The sequence below is a fragment of the Bos grunniens genome, chromosome 11 (genome assembly GCF_055505025.1).
Source record: "Bos grunniens cultivar Pamir isolate PY7600 chromosome 11, Bosgru_T2T1.0, whole genome shotgun sequence".
Classification (NCBI taxonomy): domain Eukaryota; kingdom Metazoa; phylum Chordata; class Mammalia; order Artiodactyla; family Bovidae; genus Bos; species Bos grunniens.
This window is the reverse complement of record NC_141175.1, coordinates 19,335,613-19,358,502: the sequence shown is the minus strand read 5'-3', so window position 1 is coordinate 19,358,502 and position 22,890 is coordinate 19,335,613. Positions and strand designations below refer to the sequence as shown.

The 22,890-nt window shown below is 37.7% G+C and overlaps 1 protein-coding gene across 50 annotated transcripts in view; it reads left to right on the top strand.

The window, feature by feature from the left end:
* KIDINS220 (kinase D interacting substrate 220) overlaps positions 1–22,890 on the top strand; it is a 96,009-nt gene that overhangs the window by 21,858 nt on the left and 51,261 nt on the right. For all 50 annotated transcript variants that reach the window (XR_015136395.1, XR_015136393.1, XR_015136392.1 and 47 more), the window contains 15 exons: positions 2,025–2,123; positions 3,592–3,789; positions 5,493–5,591; positions 7,675–7,773; positions 8,789–8,887; positions 10,011–10,188; positions 13,028–13,192; positions 14,131–14,310; positions 15,300–15,465; positions 17,121–17,272; positions 17,432–17,721; positions 18,861–19,001; positions 19,827–20,070; positions 20,237–20,325; positions 21,772–21,916. Coding sequence is in view for 45 of the 50 variants with exons in the window: in XM_086325521.1 (XP_086181647.1) it covers positions 2,025–2,123; positions 3,592–3,789; positions 5,493–5,591; positions 7,675–7,773; positions 8,789–8,887; positions 10,011–10,188; positions 13,028–13,192; positions 14,131–14,310; positions 15,300–15,465; positions 17,121–17,272; positions 17,432–17,721; positions 18,861–19,001; positions 19,827–20,070; positions 20,237–20,325; positions 21,772–21,916 (2,344 nt within the window). In the remaining 5 variants the exon portion in view is untranslated. The remainder of the gene's footprint in view (positions 1–2,024; positions 2,124–3,591; positions 3,790–5,492; positions 5,592–7,674; positions 7,774–8,788; positions 8,888–10,010; positions 10,189–13,027; positions 13,193–14,130; positions 14,311–15,299; positions 15,466–17,120; positions 17,273–17,431; positions 17,722–18,860; positions 19,002–19,826; positions 20,071–20,236; positions 20,326–21,771; positions 21,917–22,890) is intronic.

Sequence of the window (22,890 nt, the reverse complement as noted above, 5' to 3'; positions counted from 1 at the left end):
ACCATGGAAAAGAGCTGTGCTGGGTCTTTACTGATGCTCGTGAGCTTTCTCTAGTTGTGGCGAGCGGGGGCTACTCTATGTTGCGATGCGTAGACTTTTCATTGTGTTGGCTTCTCTTGTTGCAGAGCACGGACTCTAGAGCACAGGCTCAGTAGCTGTGGTGCACAGGTGTAGGTGCTCCACAGCATGTGGTATCTTCCTGGACCAGGGATCGAACCCATGTCTCCTGCACTGGCAGGTGGATTCTTCACCACTAAGTCATCAAGGAAACCCCAGATGATCTTTAAAATTTAAGTTTTGTTCTTTCTCTCTCATACTTAAAATCCTAAGGATGTCAGTCCCTGTTATGATGCATAAAGATAGTCTTTGCCTCCCTTTCTCCTGTGGTCTCTACCACAGACTACCTTTGCTTGGCTGTCGATGATGCAGGTTCCTGAGTTTTTCACAGTGTGGAGTGGCCTCTCCTCTTCTTCAACTTCTATTCATCCTTCACTCTCAGCTCATGTGCCATCAGTTCCAGAAAGCTCCCCAGGATTTTGTCCTATTCACTTTTTAAAATATCCTTAATACCCCAAATGGGGCTTCTCACATGGCAATAGTGGTAAAGAATCTGCGTGCTTGTATAGGAAACAAGAGATGCAGATTTGATCCCTAGGTTGGGGAGATCTCCTGGAGGAGGAGATTGCAACCTGCTTTAGTATTCTTGTCTGGAAAATTCTATGGACAGAAGGGCCTGGTGGGCTACAGTACATGGAGTCGGCAGAAGTTGAACATGACTGAGCACAGCCCACGTATTTGAGAAATGTTTAATTGTAATTTAATTTAATTCTTTCTTGCTTTTGGGGAGCTTTTCTAGCATCTTTGGTTTCAAAGCCCAGATTTTTCAATTTGACCCCAGTCTCTTCCCAGGCTCACTTCTTGCCATCGCTTTCCAAATACACTGTACTTTTGGATGCAGAAGATGGTCTACCATTCTGTGAACTTTTATGAATTTCTGTGAAGTGTGTGTCTTTGTTTATTCTTTTCCCTCTGTTAAGAATGTTACTACCTCCTCTGCCTGATGAACTCCTGTTTATTTTCTCAAGGCTCAGTTGGAATGTTATCTTCTCTGTTAAGTCTCCTTAACTTACCCAGTCAACGTGGATGCCTCTTCTTCTGTACTGTCAGTATTCACTGTCCATACCTCCAGTAGCACACAGAAGTTCTCTTAGTCAAGGCTGTTATAAAAAGTAGGCATTCATTAAGCATTCATGTCAGTCTAAGTCTCCAGTGTAGTCAAATGTCACTGCAAGTGTTCCTATGTCTCTTCATTGCCACATGAATCCCCCCAAAGGTAAAGCATTGCTTTTATGCATGATTTACATTCTCTGATGGCTTTTGAGTCATGTTGCAGCAGAACGTGCTTTTGAGTGCCGTTTCTCAGCTGACGTTTATTTTATCAGACATAGAGGTAAATCTAGGGTGGTGGTGAAGAGCACAGGCTGAAGCCAGGCTTGTTGGGTTCATGGATTTTGCTCCACCTCTTAGTAGCTTTGTGACATCGAGCCTGTAATTAGCTTCTCGGGGTCTTGTTTGCTCATCTGTTTAAAATGTGATATTGTGATTTGTACTTACTCTTGTGATGAGGATTACACGAGTTAACCTATGTCAACTAGTTAGAACCATATTTGGCACTTAGCTGTTACTATTTTTGACTATAGTCAAATTGTTTGACTTCATATGTCACAAGATATGGGAAGCAAAGAAAGTGTGTTGGAAATTAAAGGCTGTATGACTTTATGATGAAAAATTGTCAATTATTATAAAACTTTAAGTTGGGTAAAACACATTTCATGCAGTGGTTAACCATCTATTTGGGAGAAATAAAATAAGAAAAATATGATTCACCTAGGCTTAAAATTATGATTGGTGTAAACTGTAATCTAAAATACTCAGTGTGATTTTTATCAAAATTCATGTTGAGAGCTTAGTTTCTTTTAATATATCTTCAATAATAATTTTAAATTTGTTATTTCTTTTAATAGTATGGAACCACCCCTTTGGTTTGGGCTGCACGAAAAGGTCATTTGGAATGTGTAAAACATTTATTGGCCATGGGAGCTGATGTTGATCAAGAAGGAGCTGTAAGTATCTTTTCTACTTAACTGCTGATAGTAGAGAGATATTTTTAGTTTTGAGAGAGAGAATATTTTTTTCCTTAGCATATGTCTAGAAAATTTTCCCTACAGTATCTAAATAATACTTAGAAAAACAAACATTTTTGATATTTTAAGCTGTAACTTGTTTTCCTTCTCTGATAGATTTTAAAATATCAGAAATCAGTGGTCAAAACCTAGACAGCTTAAGAATTGGTTCAGTATATCTTAGCGACTAGGAGTTATGGATTCATTATTGAGTCCCTGCTTGTACCTGGCCTCTGCCAAATGTGCTGGGGGTACTAGAGGAGACTATCACATCACTTTTCTCTTGAACTTCTATGAGTATAGTTAAAGGAGATGATGTTTATGCACAAGAAACAATACAGTCTTCTATTAACATAATTATTAGATTATGTGAGGTGGATCATAAGGGATTCTGAGAAGAGTTGCTAGCAAACCTGTGGCTGCAGTGTAACAAGAGTGGGCTCTAAGTCATACTTGACTTCTTGGCATAATACCAACCAGCTCCTCCTATTTTCCATGGTGGCAAAGCTGCTAATTGCCGACCCTCAAGGGGTGTGGAATATGTTAGTGCTGTGTGGAGACAGAGCATGATTCTTACCCGACCCTGGAAGCCATACTGTTCACCTGCCTCTTTTCTGGCCAGTTTATCAAGTGGATAAGTGGCCTGTCTCTATGTTGACTGCTGAAGAGTCTGAAAAGGCTATGTTATTTAATATTGAGAGTTATGGCTTAGTTCCAGGGGCTGATATAACAACCAAAATATTTCTATAAGGAAATTGCATGCTATCTCAAACTAGATAAAAGTCTCAAGAATAAATTTTAATATTTGTTTTGCAGTGAGTCAGATTGTTGTATTAGGTGATTTATTGTTAATAAATTAAATGTGAAGTTTTTAAAAGAACAACTAAAAATAAGACAGTTTTGAAAATGTGGTTTCTGGGTCACTATAAGAAAGAAGAATATGTTATACTGTTATTGAAATATTCTGTACTTTTAAATTCATTGTTTCACTTACGTTTTTCGTATAGATTTTATTATAGATTGTTACTTGTTTGAAGTCTGTTAACCTGACTTTGGATTACTTCATTTAGAATGTGTTTAATTTTGAATCATCCTGTCAGCTATTTTACCATTCAATACTTTTGTGAGAGGATTTGTTCATTGTAAATGAGTCCAAATTTAGGTTATCATTTAAAGATTTTAATGTCAGTCCTCCCGACTGAAGAGGACTAACACATCTTCAAGAATGGAAAATATGCTTCCTGACCACTTTTGGTATGATCACTTCTGATTATTTACGTTGGCATTTTATTATCAGAAATAATTATTAATTACAGGTCACCTATTTGAAAACATCAGTTTTTGACTAGGGCATAAATTAAGTTGTCTGAAATGACTAATTTATTGGACTTTTTTGTTTGTTCTTTAGAATTCAATGACCGCACTTATTGTGGCAGTAAAAGGAGGCTACACACAGTCAGTGAAAGAAATTTTGAAGCGAAATCCAAATGTAAATTTAACAGATAAGGATGGAAATACAGCCTTGATGATTGCATCGAAGGAGGGACATACAGAAATTGTACAGGATCTCCTTGACGCTGGGACATATGTGAACATACCTGATAGGGTAGGTTGTCTATTTAGAACTTGTCTTCCAGTGGTGATGTTGATGGAAGGTACCTTAACTTCTCAACACCTTTCAAGATTCTTTCTGCATAACATATTTAAGATGTTTTATTTCTACCTTTAAAACTAATAAGTTAAAACATATTTAATCTTTGTGAAGGGTGTTCTTTTCAGTTTTTTTTTCTTTTCAGTTTTTAAAAAATAATATTGTTATTGATAATGTGATCTTAAAATCATCCTTACTGTAGGTCTTGTTCATAGTTGGTGTTCATTGTTCTAAGACTTCAGGTCCCACCCTTAAACTTAATAGAGTTTTCAAGTTTATATCTCTTGCTCTGACCTCTTCTCAGAAGTATACACTTGCATGTCCATTTCCACTTAAACTCTCCACGTGAGTGTCTAATGGTCCTCTTAATTTTCAGCAAAACAGATATTTTGTTTGTTTGATCCCAAACCTGCTTTCCCCTCAGACTTCTCCATCTCAGATGGTTCCACCATCTACCCTGTGTTAAAGACCCATACTGTACACATGACACTGTACACTGTCTTGAATTCCCAGTGACCAAAGTCACTCCCCAGTCACTTTCTGTTGCATCACTCTCTTTTATTTGCATTACATTTGTCTTGTTTTTTATTTTTGTTTATTGTATGTTGTCTGTGAGTCTCCTCTAGACTATATATTCTCCCAGAGCTGGGACCTTGTCTAATTTATTTCCTAGAGCCTAGAATAGTGCATGGTGCACAGTAAGCAATGGAATATATAGAACCTTGTGTTAATATCCTAGTTTGAACCCACATTAATGCTAATATTCTCAAAGTGTTTCTGCCATGGGTTTATACTTTTAATGTAGTAGTTAAGATGTTACATCGTGGCTCAGTTTTCAAGGGCCTGCATCTTGAATTGTAGCCCACTGGGGCCCACTTAGGATTGAGATGAACCATAGCTCATGGAATGATCCAACTCAAACCTGTATAACTGATTTGTAATTTAGCAGTTAAAAAAAAAGGCCATTTACAGTATTTGAAGTAGGGAAAGATATAATTAATAATGATTATTTCTTGGTGAATATAATTTCAGGGCAGAGCTATCCTTATGAGGTAATGAACTTCATCTAAACCTTATATTGAGGAATGAGTCAGTCCTGGGCACTCTTGGCCTGTAATGCCAAGTAGAATATAGATTCTGTTCTGGGAACCAACCTTCTCCCTTAATTAAATGTGGTTATAAACCCACAGATGGCTCTAGCTTTGCAGCTTCCTTTAGAGTCAGTGGCTTTTGTCAGATAGCATGATTCCAAGGGATTTGTGTTATGTAATTTCCAAAGATTCATCTGGTTCATTGACAGTCATGGCGTCATTTTATTTAATTTACATTTGTAATGAGAGGGTGCCTTCAAAATAGAATGGCTTATTGTTGTGGGTGACTTACCTTTCTAAAGTTTTGTCCTGGAATTTCAGATATAAATGTCCTCATTTTGATGTATAGTCTTCTCTCCCTTATTCTACAGGCTATTAATATCAGGTATTAATACTAGTTACCTAACAACTTTGTTGTTTACAGAAAGTATCTGAGATACTTTTTTTCCCAAGACATTTCCAAAAAAATTTTATTGTATTAATATATGATTAATCTTAACTTAAAAACAGTATATTTTGTTTTCCTCATCAATTATCTATGGTTGGTTTTTTTTTTTGTCTTTTTAGAGTGGAGATACTGTCTTAATTGGTGCTGTCAGAGGTGGTCATGTGGAAATTGTTCGAGCACTTCTCCAAAAATATGCTGATATCGACATTAGAGGACAGGTGTGTGTGATTACAGACTGTTATCTATGACTGTAATTGGTCGTATATGTTGGTTGATCATAATGTCATTCTTTGAGTTTTCCTATGAAGTTAAACTTATAAACACTAATATATTTAATGGATGCCTGTATTACTAAGTTTCACTGCCATTATTTTGAAATTTCTGTATTAATGTCAAGTTAGATAGAATTGAACCATAAAGAAGCTCATGTTTTTCAAGTACACCTCCCTTATTAATGTCTAAATATATTCAATCCTGAAATTAGTAGTTTATAATACTGAGAAATGGCAGCACTTTGAGTGTGTGTGACTTGTTTTCTTTAGTGTTCTCCCTCTGTTTGTCTTCTTCATCCGTGTATTGTTCTTCTATTCCTGTGTTTTTTTTTAGTCTTTCATCTCCTTTCCCCCATTTGCTTGCCTTTCTCAGGACCACTTGGTAGTGCCTATGGACTTTGTTTAAGGCAGTCACAGCTCACAGAGCTATAAAGGTTATTCATTTTAGGTAAAAGCACTCCTGAAGTTGTAAATTTATTCAGTATGTCAGAAGCTTTAGATTAAAAAAGAAAAATCTGTTCTTTACAACCCATTTTGCTGTTGGACAGTCTGTATTTCTGCTCAGTTTTTTCCTTGTATACAAATCCATTTTTGAATCAAACTAATAAACATTATGCCAAATGCCATGAGAGTCTTTTAACATGGATCTCTTGCCTGTACGAAACATGTATTTTAATTCGGAAGGTTTTAGTTCATTTAGTTTATACTTAAACTTACGTTTTTATCTGAACATAAAAAGTGATGCCCACTTTTGATATCAGATAGTGTATGGTTGTGGAGAAGGCAATGGCAGCAGCAGCAGTGTATGGTTGATTGCCTAGTGAAGATTCAAATATAAGAGTCTGGAGGTGGTGAAAGAGGGCATTAAGGAGAACTTTTGAGGGAAGGTAGAATTTGAACTAGTTTGAAAAATCGGTCGAGTTTGGATAAAGAAAGGCTGAGTAATTCAGGCAAGAATAGTAGAATAATGGGAAGAGAAAGTTCAGGAAAGTGGGAATGTGAAAGACTGTAGTCCTTAGCTAGTGAATAAATTAGGTTGTTAAGGAGGGTGGGATGGGAGATAGTAAAGTGCAAAGGGATGTAGGACCAGAGAGGTTAGAGTGTCAAACTCGGAAGGTTCAGAAGCTAGTGTGCGGTTTTGAGAAGGGAACTGTGTTGAGAAAATCTTGGTGTAGCAAACAGTGTGATAGTGGCCAAAAGTCATTCATTGAGGGAAAAAAATCATATTTTCACTGAAAGTAGGTGCCTTGATCACCTATTTTGACTTTTATCTAACTCCTTTGTGTCTGTCAATTCTGTTTTCCAATATTTTAATCAGTTTTTGTTTTTCTTCTTTAGCTCTGCTTTCAAAATCCATTTGAATCTTTTTTGGTGTTTGAACTAGAGAGGATTTTAAAGGATCTGATGAAAATCAGTTTATGGGTATGAGTGGAGATTAAGAAAGCTGAGAATGACAGAAACAATTCAGCTTATGTTTGTGTAGTACATTCTCATGCATTATCTTTTGAAAAGATTGGGCAGATGAAAAGCCACAAGCCAAGGTCAGAATATTTACGTGACTTCTCAAAGGACACAGCTCAAGTCCTGAAGACCTCCAACTCAGTGTGGGGTGGGTCCTGAAACCTAATTGCATTCCAGAAGCGTAGTTGACCCTATCAGCTGTGTGGGGTTGCTGCTTCCTAATCAAGAAGTGTTAAGTTTTCCTACACTTCTTTTGTAAAGAATTTCCCACAAGTAAATGCAAGGTACAATAAGGATTAATATTATTCTTTTTCTTTTTTTTTTTACATCTGCATGTTCAATTACATAGGTTCTTAGAATTTTGAAAAGTAGATGATTTGGCCACTGTACTGTTTTTCTTTTTATTTATTTATTTATTTTATTTTTTAACTTTACAATATTGTATTGGTTCTATTATGCTGCTGCTTGGTAAAATATATTAATGCTTTCTGACAGAAATGTTAATACTGATGAATTTTTAATATTCTGTCTTATATGAAGTGCTCGTTGATTTTTTAAATTAATACAGGACAATAAAACTGCTTTGTATTGGGCTGTTGAGAAAGGAAATGCAACAATGGTGAGAGACATCTTACAGTGCAATCCTGACACTGAAATATGCACAAAGGTATAAACGACATTTCCATCCTTTTAGCAATACCTAATGCTGAATGTTTGTAGTGCTTTTTTTTTTTTTTTAAAGTTTTTACAACTGTTTGATATTAGAATGACAGGGGTTTTACTGGTAGTGTTCTGTATTAAGTTGAGGAATAGCTTTATATCCTTTTAGGAGTTGTGTATTCACAGCAGAATACACTGTGTAATTTGTTATTTTAATTAGATACTTTCAGAAAGCACAGTATCAGCTGTTCATAAACTGTGGCCAGATCATTTCCCCAGAATTATTTTATGCTCCTGTTCTTTGGAATGCCGAACATGTTTCTTTTTAAAAGATCAGTTTGTGTGGTTATTGGTTCCTCAAACCAACCACTTTAGTCTGTTTTACTCCATGTGAAAAGTATAAAACTGTGTAAGACCTCAGTGATTATATTTGGCCTTCTGTGTAGTAGTTGTTCTTGAGGAAAGTATATTTGAAATTCTGAAATGAAATGGCAGGAGTTCTTCCTGAATAAAACAGACTTATGGAAGCACCCATAATACAGCCCTGGTTCATCTACCAGAGATTTGGAGCAGTGTTATCTGAACCAGTGATGGTGGCTGCAGTGCCCTGGGATACCTTCTGGTTTGCAGGCTGTGGCTCCTTGGAATCTTTTTTCTTTTGGAACTGTGTGTCAGCTGCTCTGACCACATATGGCTTCTGACCACATTTTGCTTTTTCCTAATTCAGTGCTAAACTGTGGTCTCTTCTTCTTTCTCTTAATTTGGTTTTGAATGCAATTAGATCATTCTTTAATAAGCAAGTAGTGGGTACATCCCTTGCTTGGCTGAGTAACATACAAGTATTTTGATACAAGTGGTTGGTTATGGAAGGAAAAGCACTTTCTTGTTAGTTTTTGCAACTGTGTTTTCTTGAGAACATTTTCAGTATAGACTGGGTGAATATTTGACTTCTTGACATGTGTTTATATGACTTTAAAGACTAAAGGTATTAATCTGGCAAACCTTTTTATCTGTACCGACAGGATGGCGAAACACCCCTTATAAAGGCTACCAAGATGAGAAACATAGAAGTGGTAGAGCTGCTGCTGGATAAAGGAGCCAAAGTGTCTGCTGTCGATAAGGTAGTAATAAAATATTCGTGCAGAGAGCATAGGGCAGTTGGTAAGACCAACCTGTATACCTGGTGGACTTAGGGGAGTCTCATGTTATTTTGTGGAAGGAGAGACTACTGACTGGGTATATCTGAGTGGGATTTGGATCCTGTGAGATCTTGGCTGTTCTGAGAGGTGCTGAGGAGTGGGCAGGCTCAGTTAAAGAAGTTGCTTCCTGTGTTCCCTCTGTGGCTCAGATCAGTTATGGGGAGCTGAGCTGCATTGAGCACCATGCAAGGATGATGTCATCAGGGTGGATCTTGTTGCAGAGAAACAAGAGGAAAGAATCAAGATAAGCCACAGGAAGAACGTGGCACATCATTTAATGTTCTAGAGTGACCAGAGTGGGCAGAAACTGAGAATTCCATTTGTTAGCTTTTGGATCATTGTCTTTAAAAGATGTTTGTAAAGTAAAAGGTGGAGAATACTTTGCAGACTAAATTTCTTTTTTACATGATAGTTTTCATTAGTGCTGGATATGAAGAGTAAAGTGATGGGGATTCTAATAAGGGAAGAAGGCAGGTTGATGTTTGAGAGAGGTGAAAGCTGAGGGAATGAAGAGGTGGTAAGTAGGCAGAGAACATGGATACAACAGAGAGGACTCCAAGGGAGAGAATGTAGAGAAAGACGATGATGGTGACCAAGGGCATGGGGAAAGACAAGTTCACTTGTGGTAGTGAAATACCACCATGGACTGAGATGCTGTGTAGACTGATGACGAGAGCACTGTGAAATAGAATATAAATTATAAATTAGTTGAGGAAGACGGTTGACATGGTGGACAGTTAGTAGCTGAATGGTAGATGGAAGTACCATTAACCTATGATGGAAGTGGATCCAGGGCCTGTGGGAAGCTGCAGGGGAAACCTGTTCCTTGTGCTCTTTCATTCTGGAGGCTCTGGGAGAAAGAATACCCAAGGAAAGCTAGGGAAGGAACTAGAGAAAGAAAATTGCAAGGAAGATAGAAATAAAAACTCATATGAAAAATACGGAGAGTTTGGGTATTCTGTTATTTTGTAGAAATATGAAAAATGTTATTCTGTATATATCCATGAGAAATGGGGAAGTTCAAGTGTCCCTTCACTGTTTACAGAAAGGAGACACCCCTCTGCACATTGCTATTCGTGGGAGGAGTCGGAAACTGGCAGAACTCCTTTTAAGAAACCCCAAAGATGGACGGTTACTGTATAGACCCAACAAAGCAGGCGAGACTCCCTACAATATTGACTGTAGCCATCAGAAAAGTATTTTAACTCAAATATTTGGAGCCAGTAAGTACTGGGTTTTGTATCTGCCTGAGGTTTTAAGAAATGAACGTCTATGAAAAAATTAAGAGAATGACAGCAGTTTTGTGTTTATCACTTAACCAGAGATTATAAAAGTTGAAAATGTTATTTGCTGTAGAAAAGTAACTTCTTCCTGTCTAGAGTTCCTTTGCATTATATTGGAGCATTCTAAATTAAGTACATTCAGAGTCAACAGTAGCTTTTAAAACCTTAAAAAATCTAGCCTACTTTTCTAAAAATATCTTCCCCCTGTTATTCTCTCAGGTAAACTTTGTTCTTTTATCAAACATGCTCTGTTTTCAGTGAGTGGCTCTCTACCTCTGCTTTTGTTGTGCCCGCTCCATTCCCAAGAATGTTCTTGTTAAAATCCTCTTTCTCCAAGGCTTGGGTCAACCGTCTCTTTCTCAGTGACGTTTTGACTGATCTGCCTAACCAGATAAAGGTTTTGCCTCATTGGAGTACTTAGCACTGTGTTACTAATCCTTTTTAAATACCTATTACATATGGCCTTTATTTTGTTTCTTTTAGCATTTTCTCCCAGATTCCAAGTTATTCAGGGCAGGTATTCTTTCTTCCTATCTTGTATCCTCCGTAACACCTAGCATAATGCTTTGAATATTGTACTAAAGTAGTTTTTGCTTGTAGAGGATGCACATGAGAATCTAATCATTCACATGTGGTCTTTTGAAATATGGGGCAATTTTCTACTCAAATTAAGAAGAGACATGGTAGTCCTAGAAACCAACAGGAGAGAGTAGAATCCTGCCACCTTCCAGTTTTGCTGTTTACTTACATCTTGTTTTTAAGTATGATTCTATTGTATTGAGTTTTTAATTTTAAAATATTTTTTCTGATGATAATAATGCATACATTAAATTTTAAGGATGAAAACACAAATATAGTAGAAAAAAAGTGCAGTCTTCCCATTGTCCCTTATCTCCTAATTTGTCATTGTTTGGGCAAATTGTAAATTCTTTACATTTCTAAAAATGTTTTATACTATGTATATAGCCTTAAAAAAAACTTGAGATACCGTATTATAAAAGTTTTAAATGATTGTTGCATAATGTTTCAGAGTTTTAATAGTATGTTCAGTTCTTTATTGATAAATATTTGGTTTGTTTTGCAGTTGAAAGCTAGTGCTTCAGTGAACATATTTGTACAAATATCCATTAACTCTTTATTTTTAGGATTATTTTCTTGGAATAAACTTCCAGAAGTAGAACTGGCAAGTCATTGGGTATTCAGTTTTGATAGACTTTCCAAAATGGTTGTAACAATCTCTTCTTCCTTAGGCCACGTTTGTGCAATTCCCTACAACCTTGCTAACTGGATATTTCCAGCTTTCTTATTGACCTTTGCTAATCAGATTGATAATAAAAAATTTTCATTTTAATTTCCATTGTAAAATTATTAGTGAGATTGAGATCTTTGAATAACATTTATAGCCTATTTGCATTTTTGCTATTTTCCTCTTTGTACCCTTTGTCATCTTTTTTTTTTGTTAAGTATTTAATAAAATTGACTTTTGTGTTTTTAAGGATATTGATCCTGAATCCAGCTAAATATTGTATCTCTCTCCCCAGATTATTCTTTGTTTATGGTGATGGGAGTGTTTTTATTCCCCATTCGAAAGGTATATAAATCTGTAGTTTGTTGACCTTTTCTTGCAGCTCTGGCTTTAATATTATATTGAGAAGGAAAGCTCTTTTCCACACAAAGATTTTTAAAGGTTTTTCTCTTATATTTTCTTGTACTTTTATAGTTTTACTCTTTACGTTTAATTTTTTGTTTCAGAAACTTATTTTTGTTGAAGTATGCGATGTAGAGTTTTAATTTCATTAAAAAGAAGGAAAAAAAAAAGAATGGCTTACTTCTCCCAACGCCACCTACTAATTCATCCTTTCCCCACTGATTAGACATGCCACTTACATTAATATCCTGTGTGAGTTCTATGGTATTGTAATTATTGTAGTTTTAGAATGTATTTTGATTCTTCTCGAAAGAGAGCTAATTGTTGGTAGCCTTTAAATTTTTTTCATAACTATTCTTGCTTTTTAATTTTTTAGAATATTCTCATTGATTTTTATTGAGATTGCCTTAAAGTGATAGATTAATTTGGGGAGAATTGCTATTTTTTTAGTCATTGACCCTTTCTGCTTGGAACCATAGAATATTTTTTTTCTGCTTATCTCTTGTGTTTTTAACTAACATGTTATAGCCTTATTTTTATTTTTACTGTACATATTAAATTGATTCCTATGGACTAGTTTCTGTTTTAATCTTTTTATTGATTTTATAATATACTTTACTCCACATTTTAGTATCCTTGAAGTTGGACTTTGTCTTATAATTGGTAGGTGAGAAAGCATTGTGTCATAATTTGGCAACATTTCTTCTTCTCTCAGTTGAACATAATAATGATGCCTCTTGTAATTAGTAGGTATCTTAAGTTCTGTGAAATATGGTATTAACTTATTAACCTTTGAACCTATTTTTACACAGGTCTAACCCTGGTGGCTTAGATGTTAAAGAATCTGCCTGCAATTCAGGAGACTGGGGTTCAATCCCTGGATCAGGAAGATCCCCTGGAGAAGGGAATGGCAACCCACTCCATATTCTTGCTTGGAGAATCCCATGGACAGAGGAGCCTGATGGGCTACAGTCCATAGGGTTGCAGAAAATCAGACACGACTGAGCAACTAACACTTTCAACCTATTTTTTCCTTTAATTGAGTAAACAATTAATACTTGAGAATTGATGCTCCTTTATAATAATAATGTCTCTTTTTAATGTTAGGGTATCATGTGTTTATAATTATAGGACACTTGTCTCCTACCGAGACAGATGGTGACATGCTTGGTTACGATCTGTACAGCAGTGCCCTGGCAGATATTCTCAGTGAGCCTACCATGCAGCCGCCCATTTGTGTGGGCCTGTATGCACAGTGGGGAAGTGGTAAATCCTTCTTACTCAAGAAACTAGAAGGTAAAGGGCTTGTTTATAAAGTGTCTGTGTATATAACAAGGTTTTCTCTTGTGTGTTTCTTAAGTAAAAGTAGAGTTTTATGTACGGGTATGTGGTTGATCCTCCATCCAATCATTTGAGTTCTCTTTCTAAAACAAACATCCCACTGCATTAGAACCCCTCTGTAGCAGATTTCCTGCCTGCACTGTTTATAGATATCTTAAACCTATAGGTATCTTAAACCAGGGCCCTTTGCAGACATGTCAGCTCGTGTGCTCCCACCTGCCAGCACTACCTCTTGTGCATGCTCAGCGCTGTAGTTACAGATGGCTGCTCTGGTAGGTGCAGACCAGACACTGAGTGGCTCCTCTGTAGGAGCTTCCTAGACATCTCCCCCCACCTCTGACCTGAGACCCCACTCCTTTTGCTTGGCAAAATCTTACTCGTTTCTTCAAGGACAGGTTTCAATATTGCCTGTAAATTTTTTTTTTAACTAAGTTTTGCAATAGGAATGAATGACTTGTCCCAGGCTCATTTGGGCTCACCTTTAAGAGCAGTGATCCTCAAATGGCACTGGGGGTAGAAGCGGTGAGGAGGCGCAGAGAAGTGGAGATGCTGTGTTTTCTGAAGACACATAGCAAAGTAATAATTTTTAGTTTTATATATGGAAACAATACTTTGTTGGTTGCATAATACAAATCTCAAAATATCAACAAAACCTTGACAGGTGGGAATATATGAGAGAGGATTTTATGCCTTTTCAGTAGGAAGCAAGAGAGTGGGTAGGGCAAGGGTCAAGGGTAAATGTGCCCCTAAGGAATGAGATACTTAGCAAAGTGAACATTGGTTAGCATGGTTAAGTAGCAACATTCTAGCTAGGTAAATGTTTATAGTGAAAATGTGAAATTTTCAAATGTTTTATTTCTTAAATAATGTTTTCTTATTAATTTCTCTTTCAGATGAAATGAAAACTTTTGCAGGACAACAGATTGAACCTCTGTTTCAGTTTTCATGGCTTGTGGTGTTTCTGACCCTGCTCCTTTGTGGAGGGCTTGGTTTATTGTTTGCTTTTACAGTAGACCTAAATCTTGGAATTGCAGTGTCATTGAGCTTCTTGGCTGTCTTGTATATATTTTTTAGTAAGTCTTTGCCTTTTATCCTTTTCAAAAATGTAGAGAATGTCAGAACTCATTGTTTTATTTAAAATTGTATCTGTGTCTGTCTTCTAAAGTCTCTAGGTGGTTTTCCTATTTAGGTGAGAATATTGATTTTTTGCTAGTTTGTAAGTTGGCTCAGAGGAGCATTGTCCCCAGCCTGCCTAGCAAAACTTTAAAAGCTAGTGCACTACTTGTTAATATTGAAGCAGAACTTTAAATTACTTTCCCTTTTTTATGTTAATGATTTATATTTGAATCTTTTTTGAAAATAAGTCTTCATAGACATAATGGCATGCTCTTGATCATTTGGATCATGACTGTAATTTTTATTTTATCTAAAAGCAAAGTAATAAATATATATAATCCCTGTTTTTAGGAGTGTCTTCAGTTGCAGGAAAGGAAATAGGTTTACTGTTGGTAACTTCAGCAGTCACAAGTAGAGATAAAACCAGTCATACTTACATTTGAATCTAAACTACAGGATATGCTTCGGTTTAAGGCATTATCCTTCTGATTGTGTTTATTATGTCATATTTTAGTCAGCTTACTTTCTGTTTTTCACATACCTGATAATATGTTTTTGCTATTGCTGTTGCTCAGATGCCCAGTCGTGTCCAACTCTTTGTGACCACATAGATTGTAGCCCACCAGGCTCGGTCCATGGGATTCTCCCAGCAAGAATACTGGAGTGGGTTGCCATTTCCTACTCCAGGGGATCTTCCTGACCCAGGGATTAAACGCAGATCTTTTACGTCTCCTGCATTGGCAGGTGGATTCTGGGAAGCTCCAGATGTATGTTGGGGGAGGTTAATTAGTTGAGGAATTCTTTGAGGACTAGTTAGGAAATAACAAGGGACCGTGAAAATTATGTAAGCTTACCTGTCACTACTTCATACTTGACTGTTTGCAGAAAAGAGGCTGCTTGACTAATGATTGTTCTGGATAATTTTTTTTTAAACCTTGACTTTTAGTTGTCATTTACTTTGGTGGACGGAGGGAAGGAGAGAGTTGGAATTGGGCCTGGGTCCTCAGTACTAGATTGGCAAGACATATCGGCTATTTGGAGCTCCTCCTCAAATTGATGTTTGTGAACCCACCTGAGCTGCCAGAGCAAACCACTAAAGCTCTACCTGTGAGGTGAGTTGGTCCCTTTGACAGAAGTAATTTTTAATAAAATGAAGCAAATGAAAGTTGATAATGCATCTTTTCTCATGTTTTTTTAAGAGACCAAAAAAAAAAAACATTGGTCCTTTAAACTTTTTTAACTTGAGAAATAAAACAAAAATGCCCTGGTCAAATACACTTGGAAAACTCTTCATATTACATCTCCCTCTTGTATATTACAGATCACAGACACCTTTTCATAAAAAATTATATTTAACTTTGATTTGCCAGATTTTATTTGAGTGAAGCTCCACATTCCCCCCTTATGATACTTGTTACCATCCTTTGGACAAATCAGTAAAGAGTACTGGGTCTAGGATGGAGTCCTGGAACTTCTTGACATCAGGGTGTGGCCTTGGCAACTCAGCATGTGCTCTGAGCTGTTCTTTCCTCACCTGTGGATATGTATTTATCCATTCCTCTAAAGTTATCATCATATCAAATGATAATGATATCGTTACCAGGTATGATGATAATGGGAAGGTAAGCAAACAGTTCAGAAAAGATGAGAAACTTGTAAGTCAAAGAGTAAAGGCAATCCGGAGGGCCCCAGAGGAAAGTAAAATGGAAAAAAAGGTTAAAGAACTGAAAGCAAAAGGAATTCAACAGAAATTAGTAAAATAATTAAATATGCAAAGATTAAGAACTTAGAAATTATTGTAAGATAAAATATGTGTAAGTTAAGCTGAAAGTGAATGGACCAAACCTGGTAAGACATCAAAACTATGAGAGGAAGATAAAAATAAAACAGGTAAATAAATGGTATATAGGATTAAATGTTAAGAAAAGGATTTAAAATGAGAAGTTAAAATGAAAAACATAAAAAGAAAACATACAGAGTAGAATAAAAAAAGTTGGGGAAGATATTTTTACATAAATTAAAAGCATTTAAAATTAATGAGATCATTATCTTTTAAAAAGTTAGAACAACTAAAATAGCATTGATTTAATTAAGACCAGGCATACAGAGAGTACACTGTGATCCTGGATTGTATTTTGAAAGCAATGCCTGTTTATAGGTTTAAGATGGGAGTTTAGCAGTAGAAAGGAATAAAGGAACTAATGCAGAAGTAATACCCATTCAGAGGCTCAAAATGCAAATAATTCCGTTATTTCACAGAACAACTAGGAAAAGAATATAATTTCTTTCTCAACCCCTGGTAGATGAGTAAGCTATAAATAGGACGTTCTGAAGCTTGAGTTTTTAAATGACATTAAGTTCTTAATTACTATTTTCTCAAGGTTCTAATCTCTTCAGTTGGCGTTTGCAGAATGTCCTTTGTGCGGCTTTTTCTGACTGATGTGGGGCGCCACTGTTGAATTGTTGTGTCATGAGGTCTGGGGAGATGTCTGGCTCCTTTGTCTAGGTTCTGTCATGACCTTTTCCCTTTTCTGCTTTTAGTCAGAATTGCTTCATATAACTCTACTAATTTAACTTTTGTTACTGTCTTTTCCTAAGAAAAGAATATAAGCTGTTAGAAATGGAAGATACCTAATTACAAATAGAATTTTAAAAACAATGTTTTGACAGAGACAGGAAGGAAACAGGAGCTACGTGATAGACATAATGTATGTTGAAACTGTTTCTTTAGGTAGCGGCATAACATTTTCTTTCCCCTTTCCCCAAGGTTTTTGTTTACAGATTATAATAGACTGTCCAGCGTAGGTGGGGAAACTTCAATGGCTGAAATGATCGCCACCCTCTCGGATGCTTGTGAAAGAGAGTTTGGCTTTTTGGCAACCAGGCTTTTCCGAGTGTTCAAGACTGAAGATACGCAGGGTAGGACCTTCTTCTCTTCTTACTGTATATGGAGTGGTTGAGGATGGGATGGACAAAATGCTTGGAAACATGAACAGCAGGTTCGTCATATGCTGTCACTGTAATGATTGGGGTTTTCTGGATGCTTGAGATGTTAAAACCATTTGTCGTGTTTTACAGGTAAAAAGAAATGGAAAAAAACGTGTTGTCTCCCATCTTTTGTCATCTTCCTTTTCATCTTTGGCTGCATTATTGCTGCAATTACTCTTCTGGCTATATTCAGAGTTGACCCGAAGCATATGACAGTGAATGCTGTCCTCATATCAATTGCGTCCATAGTGGGGTTGGCGTTTGTGCTGAACTGTCGAACATGGTGGCAGGTGCTGGACTCACTTCTGAATTCTCAAAGGAAACGCCTCCATAATGCTGCCTCCAAACTGCACAAACTGAAAAGTGAAGGATTCATGAAAGTAAGCACACTTTGCTTGTTAGAAAATAATTCTGGGGATTCTCTGGCGGTCCAGTGGTTAGGACTCTGCTTTCACTACCAAGGGCCCAGGTTTGATCCCTGGTCAGGGAACTAAGATCCCACAAGCTGTGTGGTGCAACCAAAATAAAAAAAAAAAAAAAAGAAAATAGTCCTAATGTGAATATGCTCTCATGATCATCATCACTGGGGCTTTTAGGGAGTCTGTTTTCTAACTGTTAGAGAATTGCACTTGTTTTTAGTTTTAATCCAGATTTTTCCTATGAAAAATGCATGTGTAGTGTGGAAAAAGTTTTAACAGTAATGTCTTTTTATAAAATCGACTTTTATAAGATCCTCGTAGAGTTAACTATAGCTTCAGTACTTTGGCCCCCAGATGTGAAGAGCCAGTTCATTGGAAAACAGCCTGGTGCTGGGAAAGATTGAAGACAAAGGAGAAGGAGACGGCAGAGGATGAGATGGTTAGATAGCGTCACTGACTCAATGGATATGAATTTGAGCAAACTTGAGGAGATAGTGGAAGACAGAGGAGCCTGGTGTGCTGCAGTCCGTGGGGTCGCAAAGAGTCGGACGCAACTTAGCAGCTAAATAGCAACAGCAAAGAATTAGCAGATTATCCCTCAGGTGGTAGTTATTACCTAATGTTTAGGTTGCTCTGCAGCCTGGTAGAGTAGACAAATGGAACCACCAAAACGTAGAAGATAGGAATGTACTTTTAGAGTAAAAAAGGACTTTATACAATTATCCACAGCCCTTTCCTTTGATCAAGGTCACATGTCATCAGGAAGCCAGTTGTGGTGTGGCATGTAGACCATTTGGATTTGCATTCTAATCTGTCTTCTGACCTTCAGAGCATGTGATCTTGGCATGTAAGTCACTTCAGCCAAGTTTGTCCTTTTAAAATGGATATGACATTGTCTACCTCTTTGTAAGAAATGCTTTAATTTAGATGAAGGCACTTTGTAAATGGTGACACATTCACTACAGTTCCACTAAGTGGAACCACAGCTGGCAGCAAGCACTTGGGGTTTCTTTTCTCCTAGTAGGCGACTTTCAGGCTCTTTAAGAGAGGTACTTAAGTTTCTCGAATCTTTAGCGCAGTGTATCCTTTCTTTTGCACAGGTTCTTAAGTGTGAAGTGGAATTGATGGCCAGGATGGCAAAAACCATTGACAGCTTCACTCAGAATCAGACAAGGCTGGTGGTTATCATCGATGGGTTAGATGCCTGTGAGCAGGACAAAGTACTCCAGATGCTGGACACTGTACGTCTTAACCGTCTTGAAACTTTTAACTGTCACATATGTGGCAGCTGAGAGGAACAGCTTCATGAATATTTCAAGTGGAATTTGAATACCGTTTTTTCTTTTATAGAAACAACTGTGTGTTTTATGCAGAAACAGCAGAAGTTTCATTCCAAGCAGATTTAACCAATTTTAGGTTAATGGCAGTGTGAGGGGAAATGTGAGTAGGGGGGTCTCTAAAGTCCAGGGTGTGACTCCAGCGTTTCTCTACAGATGGTTATGGTCAGAATATAGATAGGGGTGGGGAAACCACAGAATTTGTGGAGTTTTTGTTAAAAAGTAAGAAAGGTTTGTGGCTTTCTGTAAGGTCTGGTATAAGCAGCGGTGTGTGCCTGTGGTCAGAGACTAGTGTGTGCAGTTCACTGTGTCTGCTTGTATTTCTCATGTGTGTGGATCTTACTAGACCAGTGTGTGCAGTGCACCGTGTCTGCTCACGAGTACTTCATGAGTGTTTCTCATGTGTGTTGCTGTTACAGTGCATCATGTGTGCTCATGAGTATTTCTCATGTTTGTGGATCTTACTTCTTACGTAGATCTGAGTGTCTCAAAGTAGGACAGGACAAGTTGTTTCCTTCAGAGATTCTATCACTGTCAAATGTTAAATTGTCAGGTGGTGAAAAAACAGATTGAAACTTCAATAAAATTTGTTTTCACATAGAATAACGTTTGAATGAAAAGGAAATGCTATTTTAAAATGTAGTCACAAAGGCTAACACAGATTTTGAAGAGAGGTTTTATTACTTTGGATAATTTTTTTATTGTGATTTTACATTTCTTCTACCACAGGTCCGAGTTCTGTTTTCAAAAGGCCCATTCATTGCCATTTTTGCAAGTGATCCACATATTATCATAAAGGCAATTAATCAGAACCTCAATAGTGTGCTTCGTGACTCAAACATCAATGGACATGACTATATGCGCAATATAGTTCATCTGCCCGTTTTCCTCAACAGCCGGGGACTAAGCAGTGCAAGAAAATTTCTTGTAACTTCAACAACTAATGGAGATGTTCCATGCTCGGATAATACAGGTAAAGATCAAGTTCCTCGGATACTTTGGGTTTGAAGTGGTTCCATAGTTTTTCATTTTGCATCTCCTCTTACCTTGGAAAGTATTGTTCAAATTTCACAACTCTTTAAGTATCATTTACAGCAGAGTTTCAGGACAAATGGTGCTTTCTTGATAAACTCTTTTAGGGATGCAGGAAGATGCTGACAGAAAAGTTTCACAAAACAGCCTTGGAGAGATGACAAAACTTGGTAGCAAGACGGCCCTCAATAGACGGGTAAGATAGTGTATGTTTTGAGCCATTTGTTTGTATTGCTGTTGTTTAAGTAAAACCAAGGTAAGGCCACTTATTTATTTTATAAATACTGCATTGAGCTCATAAAGTATATTTTATCATTGGTGGTTTTTCAGGGAATGTCTGAACCTAGAGCCATAATAACTGTAAATTATATAGGAGTGCCCGGTCTCTCCCAGCCTGCTCTCAATCCAGGTCCCACTCCAGACCAGTTAAATCAGAACCTCTGAGAGTGAGATTTGAAAGCTGCCCAGGTGATGTCACTGGGGGCAGAGAACCGTTAGGTTCATCCCAGGTCAGGTTGTGCTTGTCCCAGGGGCCATTGTCAGCACAGCTGTAAGGGGGAGAGGCTTGTGGTGTGGGAACCAGTCTTTGCTGTGTTGTCCTGTTGGCTGACTTCCTGCCCTAATATTTGTGAGGTGTGCGCTCTTTTTTTCTATCCCCACGTAGTGACCTTGTGTGCCTTTCCCAGTCTGTTGGTTGTCTCCTGGGAGACACTAGTTTCCCTGCCCTGCCCTATCCTAGGAGCCTTTTGTAAAGAACTGGGGCTATTATAAGACAGGAGATATACCTTTGCAGGTAAGTGATGGTAACAATGCTGCTTATGGATGGCGAGCTTGGGCTAGCATTGGTGATATTTTCCACTACCCGCCCTGCCCCCCCAGTTTGCAAATCTTTAATTGGGACATTTTACATTTTAAAAACTGTCTTCAGGTATTTTGATTTTATGTCTTTACCATGTACAAGTATGGATGCAGAAATAATATTATGAAGGATAATTGACAACTCTAAATTAAGAGTGGGGTATGAGTTGCCATTTAGAATTTCTGTCCTGGGAGCCTAGACCCTTGGGTTCCCCTGTCTTGTGACCTTAGATGAGAACCACCCTCGTTGTGCCTGCTTCTCCTGATTGGATGGGATCCCCACCCAGTAGAGAGCCTTTCATTCTTACTAGACATGAGGATACAGCAGCTGTGCCCTTTCGGTAACTGTCACGTTTGAAAATAACCTAAAAATCAAAATGCTGAATCCTTAAATCTGTGCAAGGGGTTATTTGCTTTATTATCAGAGTTCCTATAGATACCGAGCTCCCATAAGAGTTTGAATTGAATTTTCTTTATACAGTTCAGCTTATTTATATTTTTCAAGGCATTGAGCTTTCTCTGATTGTACAACTATAAATCAGGTACACCCAAAGCTAAACTATAGTCTCTGATGCATTTGCTAGAAATACTTACTTTAGAGATCAGTATATATTCTACTTCAGGGAGTAGTAATAATACTTTTTGTACTATTTTATCTTCCTCTTTGACTGAAATTTTGGATTGTTTTTGTTGTTGACATAGACATGTATTAACTTCTCAAAAGAGCCTCAGGCTCTCAGGGTTGAAGTGAGGGCTCACGCTCACTGATGCTACCCCGTTTCAGGACACTTACCGAAGAAGGCAGATGCAGCGCACGATTACCCGGCAGATGTCCTTCGACCTCACGAAACTGCTGGTTACGGAGGACTGGTTCAGTGACATAAGCCCGCAGACCATGAGGAGACTGCTCAACATTGTTTCTGTGACAGGTGAGTTTCCTTGTCTTAGTGTTGTGTGGTAGACAGTAAGGTGCAATATGCCGGCTCCCGGCATAGCTCAACTGGAATTCTGTCACTGCCAGTAGCCAGCGTGAGGAACTCCACCCATGACAAAGGTCATGAGGAAGGAGGCTTGGCATACGCAAAGGCGGGATCGAGCTTCAGGAGTCCCCCTGGAAATTCTCGAGCATATACCCCCAAAACCAGAGTCTGCCTACTTTCTGCTTTGTGCTTTCACCTACACCTCTGACTTTACGGGGGGCTGTCCCCCACTACCTCTCTCTGAAAAAAGAGTTAGCTTACAGCTCCAGTTAATAATTCCTGGGTGTGACAGTGTTTAACCTACAAACTCCTTTGGAAATCCTCTAGCCTGCCTGAATAGGTTTTTCCGGCCACATGTGATTGTTCAGAGCCTCCCAACTGTGAGAGGCAGGAGATGTTCTAAACTGTCTAAATACAGATTCCTTTGAGCAGTTAAAAGATTGATTAGAAATTGTATTGGTGAAGGGATTTTCACTTGTTGGGCCAATGTTTGCTGCTAAGTCTCCATATCCCTTACCTGCTGTGTCCCTGGCAGTGTATTGATTAATATAATTGGTGTAAGTAGTAGCTTTAATGTTTGTAACCTGGGACCCTTGAGTTAATTCTTTTTCTTGTTATAGCCCACCACACCTTTGCTCTGTAGGAATGCAACTTTATCTAATGCTTTTGGAGGGTGGCTCCTGACCAATCACCTTTAGAGAAAAATAAGTTTTCTGAAGAAAAGGTCTTAAAATGTTAACAGGCCTCCGGGCCAGAAGATGATGCAAATCACCTAAGCTTTTGCATATGATAAGTTTGCAGGAAGAAAGCCTGGTTTGCTGCAAGACTCTACCCCTTCCCCCATTATCCTCTATGCATAACTTAAGGTATAAAAACTACTTTGAAAAATAAAGTGCGGGCCTTGTTCACCGAAACTTGGTCTC